Source organism: Protopterus annectens, chromosome 1.part0 (assembly GCF_019279795.1).
Source record: "Protopterus annectens isolate FY-2018-M chromosome 1.part0, PAN1.0, whole genome shotgun sequence".
Classification (NCBI taxonomy): Eukaryota; Metazoa; Chordata; order Ceratodontiformes; family Protopteridae; genus Protopterus; species Protopterus annectens.
Window position 1 is genome coordinate 1,762,991,047 of NC_056725.1, and position 21,021 is coordinate 1,763,012,067.

The following is a 21,021-nucleotide window of genomic DNA, read 5'->3' on the forward strand; positions in this document are numbered from 1 at the left end:
AAATCATGGACAAAACTAAATGCCAGAAATACATTACTGTATTCTTTGGGAAGTCATATACCCCAGGGAACTACCACATTGACAATACACCCATAAGAGTTGACAAAGTTGTTTTAAATTTGGGAACTTATCTGGACAGCAACCTAACTTTTGACCAACATGTGTCTATTGTTCTAAGAAAGTCCTATATTGCACAGCTTATAAACAAAGGGATTGTGTCTAGATCTAGGGATGTCATTGTCCCCCTTTACTCAGCCCTCATTACACCAATCATTGAATATAATCCCCCCTTTGACATGTATCTATCCAGGCACATGCAGCTACTGAACACCCACAGAGATATCCTACCCTTACTAAAAGGATACTAGGCCTATGAAACATGTCCTAGATACACCGACTCAAAGCCCTGTCACTATAGTCAGTATCCTTCAGGCTGCTGAGAGGTGACTTATGTCTGGCATACAAGGCAGCCACTGATACATTACTGATGGATTTACTGCACGTCAGCAAGTCAAACGGCATCAGAATTACTTGGTCTAACCAGCTATACTTCTTCTACCACACCAACAGAATGGTTTGGAGGGACAGGTATATTTCACAGAAGGTACTATTGGTATGGAACAAATTCCCCATCTACATAAAACAAAGGTCATCCCATCCATTTTCAAGCACAACTTAGATCTATGGATGGTAAACAGAAAATTTACCCCAGGACTGCCCCCTGTATTACTAATAGACAGATGCAGCACCAAAATGTTTTATCCCATGCATGGGTCCCCTCAAATTATTTATAGTATGATCCCAGTTATTCTCATTAGAGGTAAAAAGAAGTTATGTCTTTCCATAACGTTCCATCTGTGTTGTTGATCTTCGTTCATTCATTACTGATGGGTTATCGGTTCCATCCTTGGAACTGAGCTGGCCAATATCAAGCTCGCGTCAGCCAAAAACTCTCAAGCCAAGGTCCTACCCAGAATGCTCTGCTCCCTGTTACCTCAGATCGAGTTTGCAAGCTGATAGATAAATGTAGAGGCTACCTGTGGTCATAATAGACCTACAAGAAAGGAGTACATGAGATCAACCAAGAACCTTTGGAAGGGGGACAGAGGGTGGAAAGTAATGACTGAACGAAGATCAGCAACACAGATGGAACGTTATGGTAAGACATAGCTTCTTTATCTGATGTTGTTAATCTTTGTTCATTCCTTACTGATGGGACACAGTCCCCAGCTACCTGTATTCCTGGGTGGCCCTCATGGAAGGACATTCCTCAGCACCATGGAGCCAAAGGAAGCTCTACCTCTGGAGGCCAAGTCCAATTTGTAATAAAGAATAAAGGTATGAGGTTTGGCCCAAGTTGCAGCTGAACAAATATCACCGAGGGAAGCCTTAGCATGGAAAGCTGCTGAAGTTGCCATAGATCTTGTAGAATGTGCTTTGACTCTATGAGGCAAGGTGAGATTGTTTTTGTTGTAGATAAAAGTGACACAATTTCTCAACCATGAAGCCAATGTAACTTTTGCTACAAGATGACCCTGTCTAGGTCCAGAAAAAGCCAGAAACAATTGATCTGATTTATGGGTGGATTTTGTTCTGTCCAGATAAAATCATATTTGCCTATGAACATCCAAGGAGTGCAGGCAATACTCTCCCTTGTTAAAATGGTTAGGAAAGAACACTGAGAGATCAACAGACTGGTTCACAGAACGCTCTGACACCACTTTTGGTAAAAAGATAGAATAGGTTCTCAGTGATACCCTATCCTTATGGAAGATAAGATAGGGAGGTTTGCTGCATAAGGCCTGAAGTTCTGACAATCGCCTGGCCGTTGTGATAGCAATCAGAAACAAAGTTTTCCAAGACAGATATCTTACTTCACAAGAAGATGCAGTTTCAAAGGGTGGAGTTGTTAAACTTGCAGAACCAAAGCCAAATCTCAAGGTTGTACGGGTTCTCTAAAGGGAGGTTTTAGGTGGATAACCCCTTTCAAGAAAGTCCTACAGAGTCTGTGTGACATAACCGAAGAATCTTGAAAACCAATATGAAAATTTGAGATAACAGTTAAATGTACACGGATAGTACAGGCGGACACTCCAGAGTGGAAAAGATGTGATAAGTAATCCAATACCACCGAGACCGGGGCTGACAAGGGGTCTATTTGCTTATCTGCTGCCCATAGAGAGAACCTCTTCCATTTGTTAAGATAGATTAGTCTGGTGGACAATTTATGAGATGCAATAAGAATATTGCGCACACAGGACGAAAGGTTTTCATGCCTGGCAATCACAGGAAGTGGAGAAACCAAGCTGTCAGTTTCAGGGTTGTTAGATTTGGGTGAATCAGACCCTGCAGATGGGAGATCAACACTGGGGATGGATTGAGGATCCACGGTTGATCTAGCAGGTGAGGCCAGAGGAAGGGAAACCAGACTTGTCGAGGCCAACATGCAGCAATGAGGATCACTTTGCTCTTCAATTGTCATGCTTTCTTTAGGAATTGGGAGATGAGGGGGAGAGGAGGATAGGCATAAAGAAGACCGGAGAGCCAAGTATGGACTACAGCACCCCTTGGTGACTGTCCCCGAGGGGGGGATCAGGGCAACATAGTTGCTGCACTTCTAGTTGGCTGGGGAGGAAAATAGGTTGCAGCAAGGCTGGCCCCAGCGGTTGAAGATTTTTGCTGCTATCAGAGGATTTAGGGACCACTCATGAGGCTGTAGAATGCACCTACTCAATTTGTCCGCTATCAAGTTGGAGCTCCTGGGAATGTGAGTTGCAATCAGAAAGCAGTTGTGAGCTATCACCCATTGCCATATTCTCAAGGCCTCTCAGCATAACGGGTAAGACCTGGTGCCCTCTTGTTTGTTGATGTACCAGACCACTGACATGCTGTCTGACTGGATCGCAATAGTCCCTGAAGGAAGGATGGAGTGAAATGCTTGCAACACTAGAAGCACCACCCTCAGTTCCAGGACACTGATATGCAAAAGAGCCTCTGTCTCCGACCAGGTGCCTTAGACTGAGTTTCCCTGACATAGCCCTCCCCCATCAGGGAGGCATCTGTGGTCACCGTAGCTCTCGGTTGATGGGGGTTGAAAAAGCGAGACCATTGTTGGGGATTTCAAGTCATCCACCAGAGTAAATCTTGCTTGCATCTCTGAGTTACACTTATTTGAAAAGTCAAAGGATGATGTAGAGTGAGAAGTAGCCACTGAAGAAGTCTCATGTAGAATCTGGCTAGAGGAACAATGGTAATTGAAGCTGCCATTGACCCGAGTAGCTGAAGTGCAGATCAAGCTGGGGATTTGTCGTGACAGAGCAGCTGTTGAACTTGTCTTATTCTCTGAAGTCTGTGTTCTGGAATGGATGCTGTGCAATTTCTCGTGTCCAACAATACCCCTATAAATTCCAAAGACTGAGTTGGGGTTGTGTTGGATTTCTCCCAGTTTATAGTGATTCCCAGGGTTCGAGCTGTTAGAGTACACTGCAGGACTTCTTCCGGTAGACGCTTGGTGGGGGCGGTAAGGAGCCAGTCGTCTAGATATGGAAACGCCTGGAATTCTTGAAGTCACAAGTGAGCGATAACCACTGCCATGCATTTTATGAACACTTTGGGGGCTGTAGAGAGACAGAAGGGCAAGGCTCGAAACTGGTAGTGAATGGCTCCTATACGGAAGCGGAGGTATCTTCATGAGCATTTGTCCATTTTTATGTGGTAATACGCATCCAGAAGATCTACACAGCACATCCAAACATCTTATTCCAGAAAAGGAAGGATAGACTGAACCATGACCATCAGAATTTCTCTGATTTTACAAATTTGTTTACTGTACTGAGATCCAGAATTGGTCTCCAGTTCCTTGTCTTTTTTGGGACTAAAAAGAATTTTGAGTAAAATCTGGATCCTATTTGGTCTGGGGGGACCATCTGGATGACTCTTTTTTGTAGCAACTTTTTGATTTTGTGTGCTGCTGTTTCCCTTTGACTGTGTGGAACGTCAGGTAACACTCTTGATGAGACTGGGCAATGATAGAAGGGGATGTGATAGCCTCTAGATATAATCCGTTGTACCCAAGAGTCTGTTGTTATCTTTTGCCAGGCAGCGGGCTACAAGACGAAATGACCCCCAACTGCTTCCAGAGGTGAAATGTCGGGCAACGCTTCAGGAGCGCTGATAGGGTTGGCCAGAGAAAGAATCTCTGGGACCCCAGTTTCGCAGACCTCCTCTGCCCCGAAAGGGGCATCTCCCATTGGAGTTTCCCCCCTCTGCCTCTAGGGGAAAACTTGACACGTGCATCCCGGAAAGAACCCTGTGATTTCTTGTGCCAGATCTTTCCGCTCCTCTGATTTCTGGAATAGAATCGCTGAGGAGTGGAGTGTCTGACACCAAGGCAGACAAGGTCTTGCCATCTTCTTTGCATCATGCCAGCATATCCTTGACTTTAGGGTCAAACAAAGAACTGGCCTCTATGGGGGCATTCATGAAGGAAGCCTTAAAGGTGTCTTGAAAAGTCACAAAGGCGCATCCAAGCATGTCTGGTGACTATACCTGCACCTACCACTCTAGCTGCCCCTTCCGTTGCGTGAGAAATAAGACGTATGGAAGAGTTGGAAATGGACTCTAGGGTGGCTATCTGAGAAGCCATATTATCACGGACTTTGTCAGAAACAGCTACTGCCAAGGTTTCAGAGAGCTGGTTGATAAGATCTCGCTGAAGCCTGGTAAAATGTGCCAAATAATTCAAAGACCTTACGGTGAAGGTCGATGAAGTAAACAGACACTTCCCTAATCTGTCAATCACCCAGGACTCCTTGTTGGGTGGATGGACAGTTTGGCTCTCTTCTGCCAAATGCTTCTTAGTAGCAGCTGCCAACACCATAGCATCTACTGGAAGACCATGTGACCAGTGGGGGTTATAACATTTTATCTGGCCTCTTAGGTATCGCTTCCATGGTATCAGGAACCATCCATGCACGCTGGATGAGCTCATCCGCAGGCGGGGTGACCCAGGAGGTAGCGGGCCAGGGATGAAAAGCTTGCAGGAATACGGATTCCTCATAGGAAGGATTAGAGGCTTCCAGTCACCCCTCTGTCTAAGGATCTCGAGGATGTCAACAAAGGACAGCTCATCAGAGGGTGAACATTGGGACCCTTCCCCATCATCAAAATCCGTTTCTTCAGTCAATGATTCCTCAGTGGAGTCCATGTGCGTCCTCTTACGTGATGCTTTGCGGGGTGCTTCCTCAGTGGGAGGTTCTGGGGAAGACTGCAAAGAGGGGATCTCCTGAGGAGGAGAGACCTGAGGATCTTGTGCCCGATGTCCGTGACTTGAAGCTTGTGGCAGTTGTGGCACAGAGGACTCCAACAAATGAGCTTTGCCAGCAGAGACAAGTGCCCTCTCCATGGCCTGGAAGGCTGGCCCACTCAAGGGGGGATGGGAGCCCAGAACCGAGCACGACAACCTCAGAACTGGGGTCACACCCCACCCCAATGAGCCCACCCCCAGACCAAGAGTCTCAAGAGGGCCATGAACCGCAAGAGAGAGAGCATCTCTGGAAGGTGCCATAGAAAAAAATTAGTGTGGAGCCAGGAATGTCCTCCCCAATGGCACAGCCACTGGCCTGAGAAGAGCCTGATGCCCAGTGTGCCGAAGGCCACAAGGACGACTCTGGTTCCAAAGTGAGATCCGCTATTGGAGTCGAAGGGAAAGAAGCTGCTGTCGGAGTAATAGGCTTCAAAACTTGAGTGGAAGTTGAAGGAGGAGTATACATTGGGGTTTGAGACAAAGACAAAGAGGGAACATGGACTTCAATGGTTGAGAGAGACCTCTGGCCACAAGCAACTGGTCAACAAGCAGCAACACATCCTGCTCAGAAAGACTTGGTTGACCTCATGTAGAAGGCTGATGCCGATTCTGGCCTTTCCAGGAAAGGACTATACTGACTGCTTGCAAAAGGATCCAGTGAAGGGGAATATTTGGTCCTTGCTAATTCAATAGGTACAGAGCTTGGAGCTGAGAAAGTCTGCACTGAAGAAATCGGAGTGGAAAAGGTCTGCACCAAAGCTGTCAGCACCGTAGTAGTTGAAGGTGTCTGCACTGTAAAGGCAAAGGTCTGCCCCGAAGAGTACGGTGCCGTAGTGGAAAGTGTCTTCACCGGCAATAAGGACAGTGCCAAGAAGGACTGCACCAAAATACATGTCGGTGCCGAAATAATCTGCGCCGTGGAGTACAGAAGAGTCATACTTGGAGCCAAAGGTGGCTGTACCGAAGGGGACTGAACCTGTATTGATGGCACTGTTAGGGGGTTGTGACAGAACTGTCAGAACCATTAGTTGTCTGCACTCCGGTGCCGATATCGATAAAGGAGACATGGCTTTAGTCAGGATCATTTGGGGAGGTGCCGAGCCTGAAGCCAATAGGGTCACAGGTGGCAGCGCCGGAATAGTAATCAATTTCACCTTCTTGTGAGTCGACTACCTACAATCTCCAAAGGAAGAAGAAGGGAGTGACTTTGATGAAGAAGAGGAAGAATGCCTCTTGTGGGGTTTAACAGGAAGGGGTGAGCCCTCCAAACCAGAAATAGCCTCAGAGAAAAGAGACTTGAGGAGACCTTTCAAAATTAACTTTTTCTTCCTCTTGTTGAGAGTCCTGGTACAGACATTTTTACAAATCTTGCATGGAGGATCTACAGTCAAATGGGAGACATTAAGACAGTAGACACACAAGTCATGGCTATTGGAAAGTGGTAACTTACGGCTGCAATCCTTGCACTGCTTGAAACCAACTGAACTTTTCTTATCCAACATAGCTGGTGTGGAGAAGAAGCACAGTAGCAAAAGGAAGAATAACAGCTACCCAAGAAAAGGGTAAAAAGAGAAAAGGAAGAATTACCAATGATGGTAATGGAGAATTACCACAAGGTAAGAAAAGAGGGTAATAAAGGGAAAAGACTAAAGAGAAAGTTGTCTTCTTCTTCTTCTTTCGGCTTTTCCCAGTTAGGGGTTGCCACAGTGGATCACCTGTGTGCTCATGATTGGCAGTGGAGTTTTACAGTGTTGAGTTGCCAGCCTGGCACCCAACCTTCCACGGAAGGCACACACACACACACACACACACACACACACACACACACACACACACACGCACACACGTCTAGGGCCAATTTAGAGTGTCTAATCCACCTACAGCATGTCTTTGGGATGTGGGAGGAAACCAGAGCACTCGGAGGAAACCCACACGACCACAGAGAGGACATGCAGACTCCACACAGAAAGCACCCCAGCTGTGGATTGAACCAGAGAACCTGTTGCTGTGAGGCAACAATGTAAAGGGAGAGAGTCTAAAGTGTGCAATAGGGTAGGAAAATATTAGAATAAACTTTTGAGAAAAAAAAAAATTTAAGTAATATATAAACTGTCAAAAAATGATTCACTTAGCTGAGAGAGTGTCGTGACGCGGCTGTTCAGCAACGTGGCAAATTAGATCTGAGGTAACAGGGAGCACAGCATTCTGGGTAGGACCTTGGCTTCAGAGTTTTTGTCTGACGCAAGCTTGATATTGGCCAGCTTGGTTCCGAGGACAGAACCGATAACCCATCAGTCAGGAATGAATGAAGATTAACTATCGACCATGGGATGGGTAAGGCCATCCTATAACCAATTGTAATAGGTTATTTTGAGCACAAAAAGGGAAACTGGATAGGCTTAAAATGGCCTGTAAGGGCAGCTAGCCTAGAACTTACCTATGAACCTATTATCAGCTTTCCTTATGTACCTGATTTCCAAACCAGGCTGAGCTACATATCTGTCCTGTAGTCTTTGCAAATGCTGTTTTGAAAATCTGCATTCTTCTTCTTCAACCCCACCTATTTCCTCTTCTTCCTAACATGGTAGAGTCTGAGTATTTCCTTGAACTCTTGTGCTTTTGCTCCAGTGAATGTCCAGGTCTTCAGTCAAGCCTCTGTGACTTTAGAGTCTTCTCTAACCACTGCTTGCAACTTGACTGTGGCCACCAGTGACTCATGATGTGGGCTGATTGTTTCATGGGTGATGACTTTGTAAGGAATTTGCAATCCTTGATTCTTAATCACGTTTGGTATAAGGGTTAAAGTCTTTGCCTCCCATGCACAAGATACAACATTCAATCCTCGTCTGCGACAAATGCCTGTGTGCAGTTTGCATGTTCTCCCCATGTCTGTGTGGGGCACCACACAATAATATGCTGGGTGTTTTCACCTGAAACTTACTGAAAACTGAATGGAGTCACAGACAGCAGCACAGACTCTAGGTGGTGCCTATCATGGGAAGAGTTGTACAGACCAGCCTCTTTATGTGCAGTATCCTCTAGTTAGAACACTGATCACAGACAGCACTGTGTAACACTTGGCTCAAGTTTATTTGGTCACAATGACTTTTCATTTACTCTACCTTGTATAAATCTTAGTTTTCATTGTGTATATTGTATATTTTGTACATTTATTCGTGAAAGCCTGGGTCATGGCTGAAAATCTTTCTTTGGTGTGGTTTGAGAATTTGGTCATTTTTATGTTTTTGTGAAGAAACTTTTTTGTTTGGGTCTTTCTTTGATGTCGTTTGAGAATTTGGTCATTTTTATGTTTTTGTGAAGCAAATCATGGCTGAAAATGGTCAGTAGATCAGCCTACCTATCCAATAATCAAACAGTAAAATAAAATAATAAAATAAACATTTAAGACATCAGTTAATGCAGAATCATCCACATATGTAATTCTAATGAAATAACTTAAGGACACATTACATTTAGGCTAAATACCATGCATGAAACTGACAGGGGAATACAAATGACTCCAGCAGAAATAGCCACTCAGCAACCTGTGACAGTCTTAACACCACATCTGCATATATAGTAGAAGTCAGTCCAATGACAATTCTGAAAAGGAAATCGTTCAGCAGAAATACAGGCAGTGTGCCATCTTTTCTCAGTAAATTAGTAGTTTACTTTGTAGCATACTGCGTAGTGTATGCTATACAATTTTCAACTGCCCTTAATTCTGTCTCAGAATTCTTCCAAGCTGTTCACAAAATAATATCCTGTGTGACAAACTACGGAAAAGAAAAAAAATTATGTCGGGCATTACCGTCACATATTTCCTCTTAAGCTGTACATTTAACACAAATCCTTGAGGCTCTATAGCTTGCTAAGTTAACATGAGTCTTTAAATATATGTTTGACTTTGCATTCCTTTCTCTGACTTTAAGCACTATTCCTGAAGTATAAGGAAAGACAGACATGCGTATGTTGGGTGGTTGTATGCTCTGCTGTAGACTTAATAGTAAAAAATAAATAATAAAAGTATATCTTGGGAAGCAGGGGACAGACAAAATCTAAACTTTTAACCTATCCCAAGGAGCATGCAAGTGTCTGTGTCTATATTGAAAGTAACATGTACCCAAGGTTTCTTGTAGTCTTTGCTCATCGGTTTTAACATTCAGTTGATCCAGTAATGGCTGCATCGCTTCAGCAGGAAAAAGCTCAGCATGGGTGCCCAGGAATGGTAGCAGGTTGGTAGCCAGATTACTAAGGACACTAAGAAGCACCATTTCATTCTGAAGTCCAGTCCATATGTTGGAAAGAGCAATAAAATGTGGCTGTAAAAAAAAGTCAGGTTTTAAAAGCAATTTTAAATCTATTTATATTTCCAATTCAGAAAATATGTTAATTAAAAAATAGCCTAGAGTTAACTAATGCCACTCAGAATCAGGATAATGAACAGTTCTACAGTAATTTTGTGACTGGCAAAAATAAGAAGTTATGTACCTACCATAACGTTCCATGTTAGTTGTCTTCTCTCGCCTTCTTTCTTGCTTGATGGGTTCGGAGCCGATCCTCGGCTCCGACTCGGCACTTGCTAAGCTCGAGAGTCACTTTTACCAGCTCGAGGCAGCCCCATATCCCATGATGCAAGGCGGTAAGTACCCAGATCTCGTTTGATGACAAAGGGCAATAGCACCAAGCATAAAAACACTTCCAAAAGGAAGAAAGAAAACTTACAGGATGGAAGAAGGACCAGGTCTGAATGGTCTTCAGCATAATAATTTCTTATAGAAAGGTCTGTCCAGGCCTGGGGAAGGAGGGAGGGTCAAGAAAGAAGGAGAGAAGACAACTAACATGGAACGTTATGGTAGGTACATAACTTCTTAATGTTAAGTTGTCAATCTCGCCTTCATTCTTGCTTGATGGGACCGTGTCCCTAGCACCTCTATCCTGGGTGGCTCAATGGAACAGACTCTTGAGGACTGTAGAGCCAAAACTGGCTCTGTCCCTGGAGGCCAAGTCCAATTTGTAATGGGAAACAAAAGTATGAGGAGTGGCCCAAGTGGCGCTGCACAAATAGTGTCTAAAGGAAGTCTAGCTTGAAAGGCTGTAGAAGTAGCTAAGCTCCTAGTTGAATGTGCTTTAGGTTTTGAGCACAGCTGTTTTCCCCTGAGCAGATAAATTTCAGAGATGACAAGAAAGCCATCTAGACAAGGTCACTTTAGAAACAGGAAGGCCTTTCTTATTATCCGCATAGGAAACAAAAAGTTGATCAGATTTCCTAAATTTTTTGTTCTGTCCAAATAATATCTGAGTTGACGGTGGACATCAAGATAATGTAGTTTTGTTCGGCTCTGTCTGAATAGTTTGGGAAAAATACAGGAGATCAATGGATTGATTCAAATTGGTCTTTGAGGCGACCTTAGGCAAAAAGGTCGGATTAGTTCTCAATGATACTCTGTCTTTGTGAAAAACCAAATAGGGGTCGAACCGATAGAGCATGAAGTTCAGACACCCTCCTGGCCGATGTAATAGCCACTAGGAATAAAGTTTTCCAAGAAAGAAATTTCAGGGAACAAGAAACAGCTGGCTCGAAGGGGAAGAATCAAGGATGTCAGCACTAAATTTAGATCCCACTGAGGAGGAGGATTCCTGATTGGAGGCTTTAGCAGGAAAATTCCTTTCAAGAAGGCCCTGCAGAGCCTATGGGACATAATATTGTGATCTGCGATCCCGACATGAAAGTTCGAGATAGCAGCCAATTGAACTCTGACTGTGGAAGAAGAGGAGCCTGCATGAAAAATCTCTGCTAAGAAGTCCAGGACTGCCTGAACAGGGGCAGTGAAAGGATCAATATTCTTGGCCTTAGCCCAATAAGAGAAACGTTTCCATTTGCTTGCATAAATCCTCCTGGTAGAGGATTTTAAAGAAGCTACTATGATGTCTCTAACTGGGTTAGAGATCAAAGGAAGCCTGGCTAAGGAAGGAAGTGGAGCAACCATGCTGTGAGGTTGAGAGAAGGGATAGACCGGTGCAGCTGACCGGATTGGTGAATCAGAAGATCTGGCACTGGGTCCAGATGCCACGGCTGCACCAAAAGGTGACGATGGAGGAACGGGAACCAAACTTGTCGAGGCCAGTAAGGGGCAATGAGAATCAATTTGGCTCTCAAAACAGTTGCTTTCTGGATAACTTGAGGGATCAGAGGAAATGGAGGGAAGGCATAAAGAAGTCCCTGGGGCCAATCCTGGGTCAGAGCGTCTCTGGGGGGATGGCCTGGAAGAGGGAAGAGAGAGAAGAAGTCTGGGCATTTGCTGTTTTGGGGAGTAGCAAAAGGATCGCAACATGGACGACCCCATTCCAGAAAAAATCTCTTCCGCTATAGATTGCTTGAGAGACCACTCGTGAGGCATGAGAATAGCTCTGCTCAATCTGTCCGCTACAATGTTGGTTTTCCCAGGGATATGCGTTGCTACCAGAAACCGATGAGAGGAGATTGCCCATTGCCATAGTCTGAGCGCGTCGGGACACAAGGGGTAGGACTTGGTTCCGCCCTGTTTGTTGATATACCAAACTACAGACATGTTGTCTGTGTGGACTGCAATTGTCCCTACGGGAAGAAAGTCGTTGAGGGCTTGCAACGTTAAAAGCACTGCTCTCATCTCCAGGACATTTATGTGCAGGTGGTACTCGAGCGGCTGCCACGTCCATGAACCATCCTGCCCTGATAATGACCCCCACCCGATCAGGGAGGCATCCGTGGTGACAGTGGCTACGGGATGGGGGTACAAAGCGCCTGCATTGGTGAACCTGGGGAGATGTGATCCACCAAGCAAGATGATCTTTGCAAGTCTGTGTCACCAGAATCTGGTGACGCATTGGAAGTTGTTGGTACGACCACTGTGTGAACAGCATCCACTGAAGAAGGCATGTAGAAGCGAGCCAGGGAAGAAGAGTAATGGCCGCAGCCATGAGGCCTAATACCTTTAGAACCATTCTGGCCTGTACTTTCTTGTTGGCTAGAATGATCCTGACATGAGTTTGAATGTCTGAAACTCTTTGATCTGTAAGGGTAGCTGACATCCGAACAGTGTTTAAGTTTGCGCCTATGAAAGTAATAGACTGGCAGGGCGATAAGGATGACTTTTCGAAGTTTATCGAGATGCCCAAAAGAGTACAAATCTTTATTGTGTAATCCCTGGCTTGAATAAGCTGATGCCTGGTGGTGGCTGAAAGGAGCCAGTCGTCGAGATACGGAAACACCTGGAATCCTTGACGTCTCAGGTGAGCCGTGACCACTGCCATGCATTTGGTGAACACTCTGGGGCTGTAGTGAGACCAAAGGGCAGGGCTCTGAACTGGAAATGACTGGACCCCAGCCGAAGCGGAGAAATCTCCTGGAGCGTCTGTGAATTTTGATGTGATAGTACGCATCCTGAAGATCTATTGAGCACATCCAGTTGTCCTTCTGTAAGAAGGGCAGAATTGACTGAAGAGTGACCATTCGAATCTTGTCTTCCTCACAGACTTGTTGAGTCTGCTGAGATCCAATATTGGTCTCCAGTCTCCCGTCTTTTGGGGACCAGAAAGAACCTTGAGTAGATTCCGGGCTCTGAATGATCTGTTGTAACTGGCTGAATGGCTCTTTTTTGCAGAAGTTTTAAGACTTCTAACTCTGCAATTTCCCTTGGACCGGGTGGTACATCTGGAAGGGAATTTGAGTGATAGAAAGGTCTTGCCTCGAAGGGAATCTTGTAACCCTCGATATGATCGACTGTACCCATCTGTCTTGAGTGAGGGAACGCCAGGCTTCTGGGTACAGCGATAGTCTTCCCGACTGCCTCCAAGGATGGACAGCCGGGCAACATCTCAGGGATGCTGAAAGGGCTTGTCAGAGAGAGGCTCTCTGTTTCCCTAGTTTTTGGACCCCTCTGCCTCTAGAGCGTCTGTTGTTGTTACCCCTCTGCCTCTAGGGGTAAACTGACCACGTGAATCCGCGTGACTCCTTGGGATTTGCGGAACCACATTTTGCCACCTTTCTGTCCTTTGGGGTAAGGTCTAGAAGGGGTGGAAAACGGACTCCACGGCAGAAAGAGTCTTGCCGTCCTGCTCACACCTGGTCAAAGTTTCCTTCACTTGAGGGCCAAACAAAGCTGACCCATCAAAGGGAGAATTTGTGAAGGACGCCTTAAAGGGATCTGCAAAGTCACATAGCCGCATCCAGGCTTGGCGTCTAAGAGCCACACCTGTACCTGCGGCCCTACTCGCTCCATCAGCAGCATATGATATTAGCCGCACGGAGGAGTTTGCAATGGAATTAAGGGTTCCTAGCTGCGAAGCAATTTTTCCTGAGCTCCTGCAGCTGTAGGATCCTGTACAACATCACCTAGCTCCTTAAGGATATCCCTTTGGAGTCTGGTGAAGTGACATAGGTAATTCAGCGAACGCATAGCAAAGATCGCTGAGGAAAACATCCGCCACCGTACCTATCCATGGTCCTAGAGTCCTTATTAGGAGGATGGACAGGCACGGAAGGATCTTCAAGTTCCTTCTTGGTGGCAGCAGCCACCACCATGGCATCAGCGGGACACCCTTAGTGAGGAATTGCTTATCACACGGGCAGTAATAAATTTTGAAGGCCTCCTAGGGACTGGCTCTACAGAGTCAGGAGCAGCCCACGCCTTCGGGCAATAACCTGCATAAGGGGTCGAAGGTGGAGACACCCAGGAGGTGGAGGGCCGAGATCCAAACGCCTCTAGGTATACTGACTCATCCTCAGAGGGATTATTGGTGGGCCAGTTTCCCTCTGTCTAAGGAGTTCTAGGATGTCTGAGAAGGAGACATCCTCAGAGGGGATCTTGGGGATCCCTCTGACTCATCTAAGTCAGTATCTGAAGTGATAGACTCGGGAGTCTACATGTTTCCTCTTACAAGTCCTCTTCCTAGGAGGATCTCCAAACATCAGGAGAATCCTCGGAAGAGGGGGATATTCCCAATGGGGAAACCTGAGGCGGAGGATCTCTGGGTCCTGTAGCAAGAGAAGTGGCAGAGATGTCAACAGGCACTATAGAGGGAGGAGCTAAGGGAACAGACTGCTGGCTGATACCAGTGGCCAGCACACTCTTCATCACCTCGAATGCTCCCTCCCAGGAAGGTCCGAGAGAACCCGTTCAAGAGCTAGGAACTCCAGGGACCACCGAAGGGAAGTCTCCGAGGCAGATGTCGGAGCCGAGCTCACCAAGGCCGAGGCTCCAAGGGGAAGAGCGGGTTCGGACAAGGGTCCGATGCCACTCACCCCCTCGGAGGAGACCATGGAAGCCCGGCCACGAATCCCTCTAAGGAAGGTCTCAAGAGGAGATAAGAGTAGAGGCTGAAGGAACAGAAGGGGGTATCTGTCCCTCAGCTGTAGCAGTAACCATTCCCGAAGACTCCAACTCCAAGCTCTGGGGTAGAGTTGAAGGAGGAACTGCAATGGGGTGTGGACCAATAGCCGTCTGTTGAGACGGACTATGTAACATTTGGGCCAGTGCCTGTGACTTAAGTAATCTACTGACCACTCTCTAAATCATGGTCAGAAAGCCTGGATGACCTTGAAGATCGGCTCAGATGGCTCCGTTCCGAGAGGAGAGGTGAAGCCGGAGCCGAAGTATCGGCTCCAAGGAAGGAGACCTAGACCTCTTCCTCGAAGGAGCCATCGGAACCGATGAAACTATTGAACCTGTCAGAGCCGACAACTTATCGGAGCCGACAGGTAGCTCGATGCATCGGCTCCAGCCGAGCCAATACAGCCACAAAGTAACGGTGTCGGAGCCGATCGGAGCCGACACCGATGCCTGAGCCACATGGTGGGCGGAACCGATCGGAGCCGACACCGGTGGTCGAACCAGAATCGCACCGATAGCCATCGGTGCCGAAGGCTGTTGCCAGAATCGCTCCAGCCGAGCGATCTCGACTCAGAACGAGTCGAGCCGAGGCCGCAGGCTTGGACACAGAAGCCTGGGCCTTGGAAGACTTAGCAGTCTTGGATGGAGCCGACTTAGCCGGAGAGCCCTCCGGCTTAAGAAGGCCCCTCAAAATCAACTTATTTTTCTTTCCTGCAGGACTCTCTGGCTGAAAGAATGACATATAGCACAGGAGTCCTGCAGGTGAAGAGGCCCCAGGCAATACAGGCAAGAAGTGTGACCGTCTGTCAGAGACATTTTCTGACAGCACGAGTCACACTTCTTAAAGCCTGAGACCCTTTCTTTAGACATGGTGTAAACACAGACACACACACCAGTCAAAGAAATTAAATTAAATATACCAAAAGGTATAACCAGAAAACACACACACACACCCTAACAGGGGGGGGGGATGGGTGAAAGTCTGACTAAAAAAATAAGAAGAGACAGATAATTTTCTGTCAGAAAATGTTTAAAACTAAAATAAAACTAACAATTAAGGTTTTTTTTGTTGAAAGGGGCTAAAATAGCAAAGTAGCAAATCACTTACCAGGAGCTGGTAAAAGGAGGACCTCATCAGCGAAGCGGCAAACGAGATCTGGGTACTTACCGCCTTGCATCATGGGATATGGGGCTGCCTCGAGCTGGTAAAAGTGACTCTCGAGCTTAGCAAGTGCCGAGTCGGAGCCGAGGATCAGCTCCGAACCCATCAAGCAAGAATGAAGGCGAGATTGACAACTTAACATTTATCATTAAGAAGTGCAAAGTCTCAGTATAGAGACATCTAATTAGAGACAGCATGCTGACTAATAATGTAGGTATACCATACTAATTAGAGTTAAAAAGTGCTACAAAAATTTATGCTACTTTACTTGGAGTCATGCTATAAACTGTAGTTCGACGAGGAGCACAGCATCAGTGAAAGCAGCCATGACTAATAACACCTATTATGTATATGAGAACAGCTGACAAAAAAAAAAGCATACAGTCTCCAAGCCCATGACATGGAACAAAGCTGAATATGTGTGTTTAGGCTCCTGAAGCAATACTTCAACTGTCCCAACAAAGGCTTTCTCACCATCCCAAAGTACCATACTGCACAATGTGGAACTGACTGAAAGAATATAGCAGGGCATAGCAATATCCAGGGCCAAAAAAGCAAGAGGCAAAGGAAAATGTGACATTTCAACCATATCTCAATGCATACAACATGCACCATACTGGCATATGCAGAAAAGGCAACCTACATTACAAACAATTCATCTTCCACTGTTCTTTCGCAGAGTGAGTTGGATGAACCAACATTCTGCAAACTCCATGGAGACAGCCACAGCTCAGCTGACAAATTAAGGGAAACGTTTATACCAGCCACAGTTACAGCTTTTGACACCAATTCCACTGTTCCAACCACCCTGTTAATTACTAGGGAACAAGTTCTCAAAGCCACATCCATGGGTCCTGATAATATACCAGGTTGCCTGATTATCAGTGCCAAATATGGCAGATCTGAACTCCTACTTAACCTCTTTAATCTAAGCCTCTCCACTGGTTAAATTCCTTAAGCCTGAAAAGAGTCATTGTAATGTTAGCACACATGGATTTCTCAACTACGCCCTTGGTAACTGTACACCTATTAGCCTCTTTAGCATTGTATGTAAAGCTGTGGGGCTAATTATGTCAGACCTCATTAATCTGGACATTGAAAATATTTTAACTCATGCCCCAAATCAATTCAGCTTTGTCAAAGGAAGATCCTGCCTCTAACTTCATTAATTTCTTTGAAAAAAACGCCTAAAGCAGTAGATACTGGTCACCTTCCTCATCAGGACAGCCATCCCACTGCCCTATATCCAGCACTATGTTTACCAGCTACTGATATTTTTTCCAGGGAAATCATGGATCCTGTGAGCATCCTGGGAGGTCCTACTGTCAGTTAATTAGCTGGGGGGGGGGTCTTTAGGAGCAACCCATAACTCCTTCCTCTCAATGCCCATAGTTGTGTAAGAGGGGAGGCCACACACTGGAGAATATTGCAGTGTATCACCCCTCCTCCACAGCAACTTAGGATGTCTACTCCCTGCCTCCTCTCTGAACCACACCTCCTACCATACAGCATCCCCAGCCTCCACCAGTGATCATCATATGAAATGACCATGTCACCACTCTCCTCTCGGGATGGTAATGCCCATCGCCCCCAATCGCTCTGTCAGTCTCCCAAACCATTAATCGAACCTGGGCCACCTGGGCCATAGTCAGGGCTTTATCCCTGAATGCCACTGTAGCAACTATCCTTGCCAAGGTCTTTGACACTACTCCTCAAGCAGGAATTATTGACAGACTTAGAAATCTGAATATAAATCCTTATGCTGTTAGGTGGATAGCTAACTGATTATCTTATAGAACCCATGTGGTTAGAATCACAGGTGCCACTTCTAAAAGCAAAAAAGCTATGAGTGGTGTACCACAGGGGGTCTATATTATCGGAATGAAAGTTTCAGACTCCGAATACCATATGCTCGACACCATATGGTCGAAGTTTGAAAATTTTGAATCTGATAAATAAAAAAACTAAAACATGAAAACTGTCACTAACTGTTTTATGCATTGGGGCAAGCCCCCCCGCACACCCAACACCCCCACTACTTAAATACACCAACTCCAAGATCGCACTCCATTGAAGTAAAGGGAAGAATTCCCTACAGCGATCTCCATTCACTCTTGCGATATTTGCGATATTCGCACATTTGGTGTCGCTCAAATGGGATTCGCTCAAAGCAGTTTTCGTTGTACTAATACAGACCCGTACCACAGGGCTCAGTGTTAGGCTCTCTTATTTGGCATCTATTTCTCAAACCTCTAGGCTACCACTCCTGGATTATGGTTATCTAAATTTGTAGATGGCTGTAAACTGGGGGTTGTTATTCAATCTTCCACAGACTTGCTATTGGTCCAACATGGATTACAGCATGTTAACAATTGGTACAAGAACAATGGTCTCAATTTAAATGTGAAAAAATGTAGCATAGTTTATTTTTATAAACAAAACATTTTCACATACCATATAGGCAACATAACCCCAATCCACCCCTGTCACAATGGGCCTAAGCCCTCTCCTCAGTAGTTTACAAAGTTTTCTATCTGGCTCATCTAATTTCCAAAGGCAACTCCATTAGTTCCAAAGAAGTCCTAATTCCTCTTTAGTCATATATCATTAGACGCATTAGTGAATATAATAAACCTTTTGGCATGTATTTGTCTAAGCATATCACTTAGCTTAACAGACCTCAGAGATTCATAAGAAAAAAAGGGTCTATATTAGTTGAATGAATGTTTAGTTAATTGAATAACTAAACATCGACCACTAATAATCAAACACAAAACCGTGAACGGCAGTTTCCACTCAGGGGAAACAAGTTGTTTGGCTTTTGCCCAGTTTGCCCTTTCTTCAATGTGGAGCAATCTCAGAGTTGGTATCTTTAGTTAGGGGTGTGTGGTTCATTTGTGTTTATTTTATTTTTTTTGTTGGACAATGGCATTGTTTCCCTGAGTGGAAACTGCTTTTCGATGTTTTGTGTGTGCGATTATTAGTGATCGACATTTAGTTATTCACTTAACTAAATGTTCGATCATCTGATATAGACACAAAACAAATCAGTGGCCTCTAAAATCTTAGTTATCAGGACAGACTGGAAGCCCCCCCTCTGTAATCATTCTCTTACAGACTCCTCCATGTGTATCTGTGCCTAGCTTTTTGAACCATGCAAGATCAACCTTCTTTCATCTCCTATTCCTTTACAGAACAAATGATAACTCAAATACCCTGGCAAATGAACTAAACATTTATCAACAGACAAATAACACGTTAGCATGATAAATTCATACCCCAACATAGCCCTCACCTCTGAAACAAACTTCCATTACATGTCAAGCAGAGTAACACCCTTGCTACTTTCAAAGTAAATCTACATAATTGGATAAGCAGTCTGAATTCTCTCTTGTTTTATCTTATTTTGCTCTCCATGAGGCTGGAGGAAACTACTAAATATTTTTTTTGCTATGCTTGAAATGGTCTATACAGACTTAATTGCCTAGTGTTTTCTCTGCCCCCCCACCACCACCACCAACAATCAGGCTACTTTTGCAACAGTAACCTGAGCATTTGGGCTTAATACAATTAAAAAGACTACATTAGGGCTGTGTTTCCATCTGCTATAGCAGGTTATGGAAGCTATTCCCCCCTCCGAAAGGTCAGGCTACCTTTGCAGCAGTAGCTTGAATGTTTGGACTAACTAGATAAAGGACTACATTAAGACCACATGATACCTTATTCCTCCATATAATGCACAGCCTCAAGCTGTCTGATCTGAAAATACACTGTGTACAAACTTACTGTGCAAATGCAATTAATTGAATTACTTTTTAACTGCTATACCTATAATGCCTTTATACCTCCATCATGACTGAAAAGGGTCCTTGAACCAACCTACCCAGTTAACAAATGGAAAATAATTAAATAAATAAAACAAAGCAGAAACTTTTTGCCATCAATCTTCAAAAAGAGTAAAACCCACCAACAGCAAACTAAAGTGCCAGACCAGACACAGTAATGACAAAATTGCAACCAATGCATGTAGAAAACAGTATAATGATTCAAATAGTTTATCCCTGAAAAACAACAGTACAAAAAGATGGAGATTTTAAGTACCAAATGTATTAAGTTAGCATGTATACAAAATAGGATCCTGCTGAAAGTGTGAGAATCACAAGTGCAGTTCTCAGAATGACACGGTGCATATGGTATGTGTGTGTGTATATATATATATATATGTGTGTATACATACTAAGAAGTACAAATATGGTGTGTATATATGTATGTGTGTGTGTATATATGTATATATATATATATATATATATATATATATATATACACACACACACATATATATATATATATATATATATATATATATATATATATACACACACACACACACACATATATATATATATATATATATAAATATATATATATATATATATATATATATATATATATATATATATATATATCCCATGGGCTTCTACTACATGAGGTTCAAGGTATCGTACTGTGAAAACTTTAGCACACGCGTTTTTATATATATATTTATATATATACATGTGTGTGTGTGTGTGTGTGTGTGTGTGTGTGTGTATATATATATATATATATATATATATATATATAGATATATATATATATATATATATATATATATATATATATATATATATATATATATATACATATATATATATATATATATATATATATATATATATACACATATATATATATATATATATATATATACACACATATACATACGAGTCTACATCATTTGACTGAAATTTCATCTGACTAACTCCCATTTCACTGACATTTAAGACATAGACTTGTGGGTTTTCCTTCACCTGGGACTTGCTTGTGATAAAAAGAATTACTGTAACTTATAGTGCTGACTGTTAGAATTCCGATAGTTATGTAGAAAGTAGTGTTTCTAAATGTGGTTTGTCTCTTTACTTTTTTAAGAGAAGTATCTAAAGTAATTTGGCGAATGTTTTGTGCATTCCCAGCAGTAGTGGCAGTGTGTAGAGTACTATAAGGCAAGTTAAAGGTATATGCCCTTTTCCCACTGTAGTGTGATCCTGGAGTTAGTATATATAACTAGGGGGGGTTGTGGAGGGTGTAGACCCCCCACCTAGTTTGGTTGTACAATGTCCAGTTTCTGTTAAGAGGGAAAGTAA

The 21,021-nt window shown here is 44.1% G+C and overlaps 1 protein-coding gene across 5 annotated transcripts in view; it reads right to left on the bottom strand.

Annotated features, from left to right (window-relative positions):
• CFAP206 (cilia and flagella associated protein 206) overlaps window positions 1–21,021 on the bottom strand; it is a 1,515,781-nt gene that overhangs the window by 527,189 nt on the left and 967,571 nt on the right. For all 5 annotated transcript variants that reach the window (XM_044069254.1, XM_044069237.1, XM_044069228.1 and 2 more), the window contains one exon: window positions 9,429–9,627. In XM_044069254.1, coding sequence (XP_043925189.1) covers window positions 9,429–9,627 — 199 coding nt within the window. The remainder of the gene's footprint in view (window positions 1–9,428; window positions 9,628–21,021) is intronic.